At 41.3% G+C, this 12424-nt stretch overlaps 1 protein-coding gene and 1 long non-coding RNA gene across 10 annotated transcripts in view; one reads left to right on the top strand and one right to left on the bottom strand.

Annotated features, from left to right (window-relative positions):
* The window catches only part of MCC (MCC regulator of WNT signaling pathway), a 470733-nt gene that overhangs the window by 144431 nt on the left and 313878 nt on the right, over positions 1-12424 (top strand). For all 4 annotated transcript variants that reach the window (XM_047878946.1, XM_047878931.1, XM_047878922.1 and 1 more), the window contains exon 3: positions 10788-11002. In XM_047878946.1, coding sequence (XP_047734902.1) covers positions 10788-11002 — 215 coding nt within the window. The remainder of the gene's footprint in view (positions 1-10787; positions 11003-12424) is intronic.
* Positions 1-12424, bottom strand: part of LOC125176992 (uncharacterized) — a 64393-nt gene that overhangs the window by 14627 nt on the left and 37342 nt on the right. The window lies entirely within an intron of this gene.

Raw genomic sequence — 12424 nt, 5'->3', positions numbered from 1 at the left:
AGTTGCAAATGGCAAGATTTCATTCTTTTTGATTGCCGAGTAATACTCCATTGCATATATATACCACATCTTCTTTATCCATTCATCCACCGATGGACATTGGGGCTCTTTCCATACTTTGGCTATTGTTGATAGTGCTGCTATAAACATGGGGATGCATGTGTCCCTTCGAAACAGCACGCCTATATCCCATGGATAAATGCCTAGTAGTGCAATGGCTGGGTCATAGGGTAGTTCTATTTTTAGTTTTTTGAGGAACCTTCATACTGTTTTTCAGAGTGGCTGTACCAGCTTGCATTCCCAGAAAGAAAATATTTTTTTAAATTTTTATTTATTTTCAAAAGTTTATTTATTTATTTATTTAGTTAGTTACTTATTTAACTAATCTCTACACCCAAAATGGGGCTCAAAGTCATGACCATGAGATCAAGAGTCTCATGTTCTTCTGACTGAGCCAGCCGGGCACCCCTAGAAAGAAAATGTTTAACAGTCAAACCTATAGATTTAAAAAGTGAAATGAGAACATTTTTCAAAGGGCAAGAAAAGAGAAATAAATATAGAACAAATTAGATGTATAGGAAGAAGAAAATGAGGTGAAAGAAATTAATCTTTGTATTAGTAATTCAATTGAAAATAAATAGATTAAATTCTATAGTTTAAAAACAGATGGTAAGAATGGATTGTAAAAATCTGCCTGACAGGGATGTCTGGGCGGCTCAATCAGTTAAGCATCCAACTCTTGATTTTGGCTCAGGTCATGATCTCATGGTTTATGAGATTGAGCCCCATGTTGAGTTCTGTGCTCAGAGTGCAGAGCCTGCTTGGGATTCTGTCTCTCCCCCTCTCTCTACCTCTCTCCCCACCTCTCAGAATAAATAAACATTACAAACATCTCCTTGGCAGTGTTATTGATCTATAGGTTCATTGCCCTGCGTTCTACATATATTGGAATGAACCTATAAATCAATAACACTGCCCAAACCCCATATGATGGGAAATTAAGCAACATACTCTGAAATAGCCCATGGAGCTAAGACAAAATTATGACCACTTAAAAATAATTTGAATTGAAGGATTATGAAAATATTAATTGAAATGCAGCACTTAGAGGAAATGTGATGGCTTTATAAGAAAATAAAAAAGGGCTGAGTTGAGCATCCATTCCAAGAATTTAGAAAAAGAACGGCAAAATAAACACAAAATAGAAAAAGGGATATAATAAAAACAAGAAATATTAATGAAATGCAAAACAAGCACACAATATGGAGGCACAATAAAAACAAAAGATGAGTTTTTAAAAAGATTTATGAAATTGATAACTTCTTGGCAAGAATGCTAAAGTAAAAAAAGAGAAGGCACAAATAATTGTTAAGGACAACAAATAGAGCCCATTAGAGACCTAGGACTGATTGCTGAGTGGGGAAACCGGCAACTCAATCAATCATGGAGTCCAGGAAAGTTCTCTAGGTTGCAGTTTGGGGGAAAAGAAGACCACAAACTGTCTAGGTCCTTATCAGAAATGCGAAGCCCCTGGGCACTGTTGATTGGCAATATCTGGGTTTGTTGGTTGGCTACACACTGGGCTGGCCGAAGGTAATATGCTATGTAGGTGAGGCATGTATGTAGCAGGAATAGGACATCCAGGGGCCTCTGATACGCACACATAGCAACTAAGTCAAGACTGTGTCATCCAGCCAAGCCTAGCTGTTGGCAGGTTAGGTGGCCAAGTGAGGGTTTGTTATAACTGATATCAAGAGTACAAAGATACTGCAGAAATGAACAAAAAGAAAACACTATGAACAGCTCTGCCAATATATTTTAAAAATTTAAAAGAAATAAGGAGCAGTGCCTGGGTGGCTCAGTCTGTTAAGCATCTGACTCGTGATTTGGCCCAGGTCATGATCTCAGTGTTTGTGGGATCAAGGCCCATGTGGGGCTCTGTACTGATGGCACAGAGCCTGATTGGAGTTCTCTCTCTCCCTTGCTCTCTGCCCCTCCCCCCGCTTGCACTCACTGTCTCTCTCTCTCAAAATAAATAAATAAACTTAAAAAAAATTTTTTTAAGGAAGAAGGAAACTTCCAGGAAAATGTAACTTTCTAAAACTAATTTATTAAGGAGTATAACATCTGAATAGTTCTATAACTAAGAATAAAATCAAAACAGTAATTTTCAAAATGTCCACAAGGCCCAGATAGCTTCACTGTGAGGCCTACTTAACATTCAAAAACAAATCATTAGACTCACACATAAACTTAATACCAAAATGTGACAAGGACAGTATATGAAGAAAAAGTTATAAGGCCAATTATGCTTTTGAACAGAGATGCAAAAATAGTAGACAAAATACTAGCAAACCAAAATCAATAATAAATAAGATATCACATATTTTGACTATGTTGGGTTTGTCTCTTGAATGCAAGTTTGGTTTAACATTAGAAAATTAATATGATCCAACACATTAAAAAACTTAAGTGAAAAGTAGCAACTTTTTAGGAATAAAGCATAATATAATTCTATTTTTTGCTAAGAAGCTGGAATCAGAATCATTTTTTAAATTCCTGTTTGTGTATTTTTCCTGCCTGGCATTTTCCTTTTTTTTTTTTAATTTTTTTTTTTCAACATTTATTTATTTTTGGGACAGAGAGAGACAGGGCATGAACGGGGGAGGGGCAGAGAGAGAGGGAGACACAGAATCGGAAACAGGCTCCAGGCTCTGAGCCATCAGCCCAGAGCCCGACGCGGGGCTCGAACCCACGGACCGCGAGATTGTGACCTGGCTGAAGTCGGACGCTTAACCGACTGCGCCACCCAGGCGCCCCAAGCATTTTCCATTTTGATTAGGCTAATCTTCAGCCAAGAAATATGACAAACCCTATGGCCATGCCAATCAAAGGATCTGTGTGATGCTTCTCATTACAGAGCATAGGCCCAGATTAGCATTATCCTCATTCAGTCTGGTACTTAAAAATTAGTGACTAACAAGGGCTTACTGAATACATGGCCCATTAATATGCCTTGTAAGAGGAAGAGAAGTTGATCCAAAATACAGTCTCTGCCTTCTAACCAAGAGAGACAAGTCTTAAAAAAAAAATCTTAGAGACACCTGGGTGGCTCCGTTGGTTGAGAGTCTGACTTCGTCTCAGGTCATGATCTCCCATTCATGAGTTTGAGCCCTGCATTGGGCACTCAGCTGTCATCACAGAGCCTGCTTCTGATCCTCTGGCCCCATTCTCTCTGCTTCTCCCCCTCTTGTGCTCTTTCTCTCTCTCTCAAAAATAAATAAACATTAAAAAAATCTAATAAAATCTTAAACTTTGTGGACCATGAACATTAGCCCCTTTTAACCCCAAGCCAGCCTCAGGTTCAAGTGAAATTCAATTAATACTTCTTTGCTCTAATGCTCATTTTAACACTTTGCCTAAACAATCCTTTGAATTCTTTAGCCCTAAATCAACCCTCTTGCTTATCTCCTTCATATATCTAGTTTAGACAAGCCAAGATAATAAGCTGCCAAATATTATTTTTAATTGTCTTTTTAGAGTTAAAGATGCTTGCCTCAGCTGTGCTTTCATAACTAAATTATTAACTGCCTAAGGGCAGACAGTTTCTCCTTTATATTAAATTTAACCAGGACAATAGAATCTGGGAATAATCTAGAGCTGGAGAAGAATTTTAAAGGTTATTTATTCTTGCTTCCTTTTGGTTGTCTCTGAACTACCTTCCATTAGACGTTCTCAAGCCTGTGCTTAAATACACCAAGGATCATTGAACTTCCTTGTAAAGAGTGCAGCATTAAGAAATAGCCAGTAGGGGTGCCTCAGTGGCTCAGTCGGTTGAGCGCCTGGCTTCAGCTCAGGTCATGATCCCACGGTTTGTGAGTTCAAGCCCTGCATCGGGCTCTGTGCTGACAGCTCAGAGCCTGGACCCTGTTTTGGATTCTGTGTCTCCCTTTCTCTCTGCTCTTTCCCCGCTCGTGCTCTGTCTGTCTCTGTCTCTGTCTCTGTCTCTGTCTCTCTCCCTCTCTCAAAAATAAATAAACATTTTAAAAAATTAAAAAAAAAAAAAAAAAAGAAATAGCCAGTGATGATGATGTTGGTAAGCACACTTCAGTAAGAAAAATGCATTTTTTCATTTCTTTGCTTCTTGCCACCTATCCACAGTCTTAAGGCAGGGAAAGGGAATTGCATTTCAAAATACATCTTCCTCTCTATTCCCAAAGTTTCATTGAAATTCAGTACATTATCCCTAGATAGGACACATGTGACATATATTCAAAATAGGACACTAAAAGGCTCACTTCCTGAAGATAGCCAAAGGCCAAAGAATTGAATTTTATCATTGGGAGCTAATATTATTTATCTTCCCTTGGTAGGTAGGACATGTGCTTTGAATTGCTCTTGGTTTTTGTTTTTCCCAGAAAGATAGGTAGGCTCTATTTATCAATCCTTTACCACCCAGTTTTCCTTGTGATCACAGACCAGATTCTTAAGACAATTGGCCTGCATTTGCAATGTAATCTGTGCTAGAGGAAGCTAGAGGTCCTCATGGGAGTTGCGCTCCTGAATTTTGTACCAAGCATTGACATTAATAAATGACTAAAGACTCAAACAGTGCTTCCCTTCTGGACTAAACGATTTACTGCTGCTTCTGTTGATGTCACTATTATCTGGGAATAGTAAATGTGCTATGACAGGGAAGGCTGACACCTGGAAGCTGATTTGTTCAAATTCTCCCATGCTTCTTTCTATCGGTGTGGTATGTCTAAATTCAGAAAGGTAGCTGCCCCTGGTGTTTTGAAAGGAGTATTTTCTCTCTTGCCATTGAGGGAATAAATTAGGTAATGTTGTCTAAATAATCCACAGAAATGAAAAATTAACGATCACGAGATACAGACAGTATCATAGGACGCTATTAATACAGGTCTCGGGACCCCCTAACCACTCTGCATTATCATCTGCCCATAATGTGATGTGAGGCCCCAACATTCAAATGAAGAATAGAAAAGAAGGAAATGCAGGTAGAAAACAGAGGAGTAGTGAGAGCAGCCAGAGCACAGATCTGATGAATAACTCATACTTGTTCTGCTTTTGAGCTGCTGCCACCAGTTTTAGGAAGGTGGGTTGTCCTCTGGAGATAAGAGTAGGCCAAGTAGAATAGGGAAGCAAAGTCTTTCAAACCCAATAACCAAAGACTTTGAGTTACTAATGGAGTATTCTTTACTCAGAGAAATATAACTTTGGCTCTGACTTAATTGGCTCTTTTCTTTACAATAGCCCTAATATTAAGTATAAAATCATTGATGAAATTTTAGCCACTGGTTAGGTGCCAAAGGTTTGTTTTTCAACAGGTAACCTTTAAAAGCTGGGAGAGAGTATATATTTCTCCCTTATGTTTGTCCCTATGGAGTTATTCAAAATGGATTCCAAATAACTAAAATTGTGAGATGTGACCAGATGATTGCTAACATTCATTGATCAGTTTACTGTGTGCCAGGGATTGTCTAAATTTTCTACATATTTTTATCTTGTTTAATTCTCACAACACCTCTGTGAAGAACGTGTTATGATCCCCATTTTAAAGATGAAGAAACCTGGGCTTAGTTTAAATAATTTGCTTGAGGTCACGTAGCTAGCTGGTCATGGTGAGTCTTATCTGACCCCAAGCAACTTGACTACAAAACCCCAGCTCTTAACCGCTATCCTATGCAAAAGGGCAATGTCTACAAAATGAAGCTGAAAGAGAGAAAACATCCTCTTCTAAAACTGGGAAAAATGATTTTGTCATTCATAGGCTGTGGGTAGAACTAAATGAGATAATATATGGAAACTACTTAGAACAGTGCCCAGCTCCTAGTGGCTTTGTGTAGATGTTAGGTATCTTGATTATTGTTGCTTTTTAAAAAAATTTTTAAATGTTTATTTATTTTTGGGACAGACAGAGCATCAACGGGGGTGGGTCAGAGAGAGAGGGAGACACAGAATCTGAAGCAGGCTCCAGGCTCTGAGCTGTCAGCACAGAGCCTGACACGGGGCTCGAACTCACAAACCATAAGATCATGACCTGAGCTGAGCTGAAGTCGGAGGCTCAACCGACTGAGCCACCCAGGCGCCCCAAATTGTTACTATCTTTAAGGTGACTTCTAGGTGTTTTTTTCTTAATTTTTTAAAAGAAGTTTATTTATTTATTTTGAGAGAGAGAGAGAGCAAGCAGGGGAGGGGCAGAGAGAGAGAGAGAGAGAGAGAGGGAGAGGGAGAGAGAAAGAATCCCAAGCAGGCTCAAACCCAGGAACTGCAAGATCATGACCTGAGCCCAAATCATGAGTCAGATGCTTAACCTACTGAGCCACCCAGGCACCCAACTTCTAGATGTTTTAAATGCTTTGTCCTGCCTTATCCTCATGGGGGGTTTGGCCTACTAGGAAGGTCTCATAATGCCTTTGGTGAATAGGCACAGTATTTGCAGGCCTCGGACCCGAAGCTGGGTGACACTTTGAAGGTGGGATTAGAGCACTGGCTCATAGCTGCCATGTACCCAGCAGAATAAAGGTCTCATGTGTGGCAGGTTTTCTGTTTCATCATTTCTCTGAGATCAGGGTTTCTGCAATGATGTATTTTATAAACATGTTAAAATGCCACTTGTTTTCTGTGCTTTTCTGATCAGGGAAACATTTAGAATATGTGCCTGCTGCCTTTAAACATTTAAGATAAAAGAATACACCTCATCCCTTACTTCAGATTGCCCTAAAGAATTATCATGGCAGGGGCGCCTGGGTGGCTCAGTCGGTTGAGCATCCGACTTTGGCTCAGGTCATGATCTTGCGGTTTGTGAGTTCGAGCCCTGCATCGGGCTCTGTGCTGACAGCTCAGAGCCTGGAGCCTTCTTTGGATTCTGTGTCCCCCTCTCTCTCTGCCCCTCCTCCACTCATGCTCTGTCTCAGAAATAAATAAACATTAAAAAAAATTTTAAAGAATTATCATGGCAGAAATGATGGCATTCTTTGATTCTGTGTGTGCAGAGACTTCTAGGCCCAGGCTGTGGTTTGGCCTTTGGTCTTTAAAGGGATGCCATGCCATCGGTTTCGTAAGTGGCCCGGCCAGCAGCTCATCATTGGTTGTTGTGGACTGACTCTTTGTGTTCCCCTGGAATTCATAGGTTGAAGCCCTAACTCCTCAGTGTAATGGGGTTTGGAGATGTTTCTTTTGGGAGGTAATTAGGGTCAGACGAGGCCATGAATGATGGTGCCCTCATGATGACATCAGTGTCCTTATTAGAAGAGACCAGAGAGCATGGTGAGCACAGGGAGACAGTAGAATTGTAATGGTATCCATGTGAAGGAAAAGAAGCACAGCCATCTCCCTGAGGTCAACAGGCTTTTCTTGAGGTTAGCAAAGGAGTGAAGTGGGGCCAACAAGAGGCTGAGTGTGAGCCTGGAAACATCAGGCATCATGATATTTCAAAGGGCAAAAGGAAGATGAGGGTGCCTGGGTGGCTCAGTTTGTTAAGCATCTGACTTCAGCTCAGGTCATGATCTCACAGTTTGTGAGTTTGAGCCCCACATCGGGCTCTCTGCTATGAGTGCAGAGCCTTGCTTTGGATCCTCTCTCCCACTCTCTCCCACTCTCTCCCCTTTCTCCCCCTCTCAAAAATAAATGAATTTTTAAAAAGGGGGGGAAGGAAGACAGTTATCAGACCTACACTGTTGATGGTTTTCAGTGAGATCATCCCAATTTACTAATTTTGTCTCCAGAATGTTGGTTTTATATCCAGAAAAATCAGGTTGAAAGAGAATAATGGGAATAGTGTACTGTATTTTATTTAAAAAAAATTTTTTTAATGTTTATTTTTGAGACATAGAGAAAGCATGAATGGGGGAGGGGCAGAAAGAGAGGGAGACACAGAATCTGAAGCAGGCTCCAGGCTCTGAGCTGTCAGCACAGAGCCCGACGTGGGGCTTGAACTCACAGACCATGAGATCATGACCTGAGCCGAAGTCAGAAGCTCAACCGACTGAGACACCCAGACGCCCTGTGTACTGTATTTTAAATGTGCGCTTCCTTTTCTGGGGTCCATTTATGTGGATGCTAATGTGATTGACTTGACTTCTTAGCAGAAGACCTGAGTTCCTCAGCATCACTTCAGCAAAAATTGTTATGGTAATAGTGTGAGGGCCTTTTGATCTTGCTGATTAACATGGAGCTTGGCTAACCTGATTATATGAGTCTGTCAGAAACTGGGTTTAGGTCTGTTAGTACAGCATCATAAATTCAAATGAAGCTTCCTTGGGCCGTCTTATCCCACAACTGCTGTATTTTATTATTTGAAAACGAGGCTCCCTGTTTGCATAGAGATAAAGTTTAAGTGTATAATTTATTTTGATTTTAAAAATTAATCTTCATGTTGCTTTTCCTGTTAATAAGTGAAACCCTGTGGTACCACAACCATGGATAATTCAGCCATCCACTCACTAAATGTATATTAAATGCCTGCTGTCTCAGGCTGTGTGTGTGCAAGGTACTGGGTCCTGTGGTGGAACATAAAGGCAAGGGTCCATGCCCATGCTTGTTTATATAGGAGATAGAAGGCCCTCTGTGATTCAACCCACTTTTCAGCTCTGACCTCTGTCAGTCCTCTTGCCACATGCTGCTGGGCTGGGACAGAGAATGAGAGGCGCTAGACAAATGGCAGCAATCACTCAGAGGAGCAGGCGGAGGGAGGGCAGGCCTATTGCAGTCTATGTTGAAGGAAAACAAAACTGTCCTTGCAATACAGCTGATAGAGTTTAATATTAAAAGAAACTTTAAACAATTGCAAACGTAGTGATTGCTTTGATGGTCTGCTTTGATACAAAGACTGTCGCTCCAGCCATACAGCACTGTACAAAAGAAGTGTTGGGTCTGGGGCGTCTGGGTCAGTGTCCATGCTGGGCATGGAGCCTACTTAAAAAAGAGAGAGAGAGAGAGAGAGGGAGAGAGAGAGAGAGAGAGAGAGTGTGTGTGTTGGGTCAAACTGACTGAAGAAGATCAGAACATGAACCATAGGGGTGGTTCCAGACAAAGACAGTTTACCCAATCACATTGATTAAACTCACCAATACCTATTAAGGGAAGATTGGATGTTCATATCCGAAACCAATGAACATAATTTGTAGTTTGCTATATGTAATTACACTCAAATAAATTATAGAGTAATCTGTATATGTTCTCATTTCATAGTACAAATTAAATCATTTTAATGAGTCCCCCTCTTTTTGCCATTAAAAGTCACGTATTAAAGATGCACCAATATGAAAACTTTACGGGCAGGAACAACAGTTTGTTGCGCTCACTGCTTCATCCCCAGTACTGGGCACAGTGCCTGTGTATAGACCTTTGTCATGTTTTCTATCTGCCCAGGCATTTTGAATCACTCCTATGTTTAGGAAAGGTCTCACCTTACAAACCCTGCCTCCCCAGAGTAGAAGCCAGGAAACAAATTTCCCAGCCTCCCTTGCAGCTGAGACAGAGGCACGTGACCCAGACTCCACCAGCCAGCTGCACCCAAGGGTCTTCTGTTCAGAAGTGAGCAACACAAAGAAGAGCGCTTTGCCCCAAATCTAATTTTTCTAGCCAAGGTGACAATTGAAGCATCAGGCTTTCTCCTCCAGAAAGCTTTCCCTGAACATCCCCACCCCTTTCCAGGTCTACTTTGTCATTCTATCTTAATTATTAGTATCTTTTATTAGGTTTAAATCTGTTGTAACAGTTAAGTTCATACTAACTGTTCTGAGAAACAAATAAAAAATATGCCATGACTCAAACACCAAAGGAATTTCCCTTTCCTAATCACATGAAGTCGAAGCAGGGTGCCTGAGACGGGCAGCCAGCCCTGCTGCCAGAGATAATTCAGGGACTCGGGCATCGTCCATCTTACGGCCTCACCATCTGTACCACATGGCTTCCAAGGGTGTCTGGCCATTTGCACCAGGCCGGAAGGCAAAGGGCATGGAGAGTCGCATGCCGGTGGTTTTGGGAGCCGGGCCCTGAAGCGATGCTTGTCACTTCTGCTCACCTTCTGCTCAGGATTCAGCTGCATGGCCACACCTAACTGGCAAACATGGTTCAGCTTCCTGTAGCTACTTCCAGGAGAGAGAAAATCATGATAAAGTGCCATATCTTAACTTTTTGTCTTCTCACTTGCTCCCTTCTTCCTCAACCAGGAGAAAAGGTTTACAGTAAGAAGGCTGATCACAGAGGGGCACCAGGGTGACTCAGTCGGTTAAGCGTCTGACTTCAGCTCAGGTCATGATCTCACAGTTCGTGAGTTCAAGCCCCACATCGGGCTCTGTGCTGACAGCCCAGAGCCTGGAGCTTGCTTCAGATTCAGTGTCCCCCTCTCTCTCTGCCCCTTCCCTGCTCACACTCTGCATCTCTCTCTGTCTCTCAACAATAAATAAATGCTCAAAAAATATTTTTTTTTAAAAAAGAAGGCTGATCACAGACAGAGGTGGCTTTGCTCCGGATTCCCTTTTCTTGGCTCTCTGGTGCTTTTTTGCTAAGTAATTCTGTTTGGGGGGCACAAAGTCATTGGATAGTTATTTCTGAATGATTTGCCTAAAACCACTTCTATCTCCAGGCTCCCCGGGTGTCAATTTGAAAGAGAAAGCACTTAGCCTGCAGTCTGGGCACCGCGTGTGTTCTGACATGCTGGCACGTGGAAGGCTTAGGGGGTTCCAAATCATTGCTTATTGGCCACCCAGAGACTAATGAAGGAAATATCTTTTTATTTCCCCTGCCTCTCCTGGACGTAGGTGCCCTGTCAGCAGCCAGGGAGAGCTGGGAGTATGACTCCGGTGCCAGGGACCTCCAGAGCCCGGACTTGCAAAGTCAGTGGGCCCTGCAGAAGCTTCTCGAGTGTGGCGGACGCTCTTTGCATCAGCAGGCTGCTGCCCTCCACAAACTGCTCACACAGTCACGGCATTTTGGCAGCTCTGTAGGAGGAAGCTATCTGGAGCTGGCCAACACAGTGAGTACTTTCTGGTTCATAAAACACATCTTTAGGCCTGAATGTATTCCAATACAGGTATTTTAATTTTGACCTCTGGTATTATCTTTCTTATGAAGCTAAACAACCATATACTGTTTACAGCATTGCCAATAATGTTAAGTGCTCCACAAACACTTGTGATCAGTGACTTCACTCTTGTCAAAGGCTTTTCAATGAAGTCTGTAACTTGCATGGATTTAATTACTAGAGTATTGACAACAGCTTTTCCATGACCAGAGTGCAAATTGATAGGATGTAATCCTTTCTGCTCCCTAATTTGGATGTTAATCCTTTAAAATGCAAAGAGGGAAATATTTCATTGAAAGTTTGATTATTGTTTCTGCTTGTACTTTAAAAGCATTTTCTGTTGGGGCACCTGGGTGGCTCAGTGAGTTCAGCGTCTGACTTCGGAACATCTTCCATGTGATGTTAGAGCAGGGGAATGCAGGTGGGTGGCTGATAGTCTGGGCTGTTTTGGGTGACAGGCAGACGGCTTATAAATTAAGATTACTAACCAAACACTGTGAGAATGGTCTGCAAACCTACATTGCTTTTTGAAATTGAAGTTTGAATGGTAGAATAGACATCTTGACAACTTCACTTATGTATACTTATAGTCTGCTTTGATGTAGACAACTGATTTTCAAACTTTTTGTGTTTGAGATACTTTTCTGATTCCGACACTTTTGGTGACATGTTCAAAGGAGCTAACAATTCTAAATATTCCAGCAATAATTAAAATACAGTTCTTAGATCCCAATTAAAAGGGCATTGTATAAAATACCTGACCAGTACTCCTCAAAACTGTCAAGGATATCAGAGGCAAGGAAAGTCTCAGAAAAAGAAACTCTCACAGCTCAGAGGAGCCTGAGAAGATATGGCAATTAAATGTAATATGGCACCCTGATGGGACATTAGGTAAAACACTAAGGAACCTGTATAAATTATGGGTTTTAGTTAATAATAGTGTGTCCATATTTGTTCATTAATTGTGACATCTATACCATAATAATGTAAGGTGTTAATAATGGCAGAAACAGGGTATGAGGTATATGAGAACTATCTTTGCAACTTTTCTGTAAGCCTATAACATACAGAAGTGTTCATTTTACTAAAATTCATGAAGTATACCCTTACAGTTTGTACACTTCTCATATACATGTTTTATGTGTATAAAAGCTTGTGACAGGGGTGCCTGGGTGGCTCAGTTGAGCATCCGACTCTTGATTTCTGCACAGGTCATCTTCTCGAGGTTCATGAGTTCGAGCCCCACATTGGGCTCTGCGCTGAGGGTGAAGAGTCTGCTTGGGATTCTCTCTCTCTCTCTCTCTCTCTCTCTCTCTCAAAATAAATAAACTTAAAAATTTTTTTCAATAAAAAGCTTATGAAAAACATAATAAA

Source organism: Prionailurus viverrinus, chromosome A1, assembly GCF_022837055.1.
Source record: "Prionailurus viverrinus isolate Anna chromosome A1, UM_Priviv_1.0, whole genome shotgun sequence".
Classification (NCBI taxonomy): Eukaryota; Metazoa; Chordata; class Mammalia; order Carnivora; family Felidae; genus Prionailurus; species Prionailurus viverrinus.
This window is presented reverse-complemented; position numbering and strand designations above follow the sequence as displayed.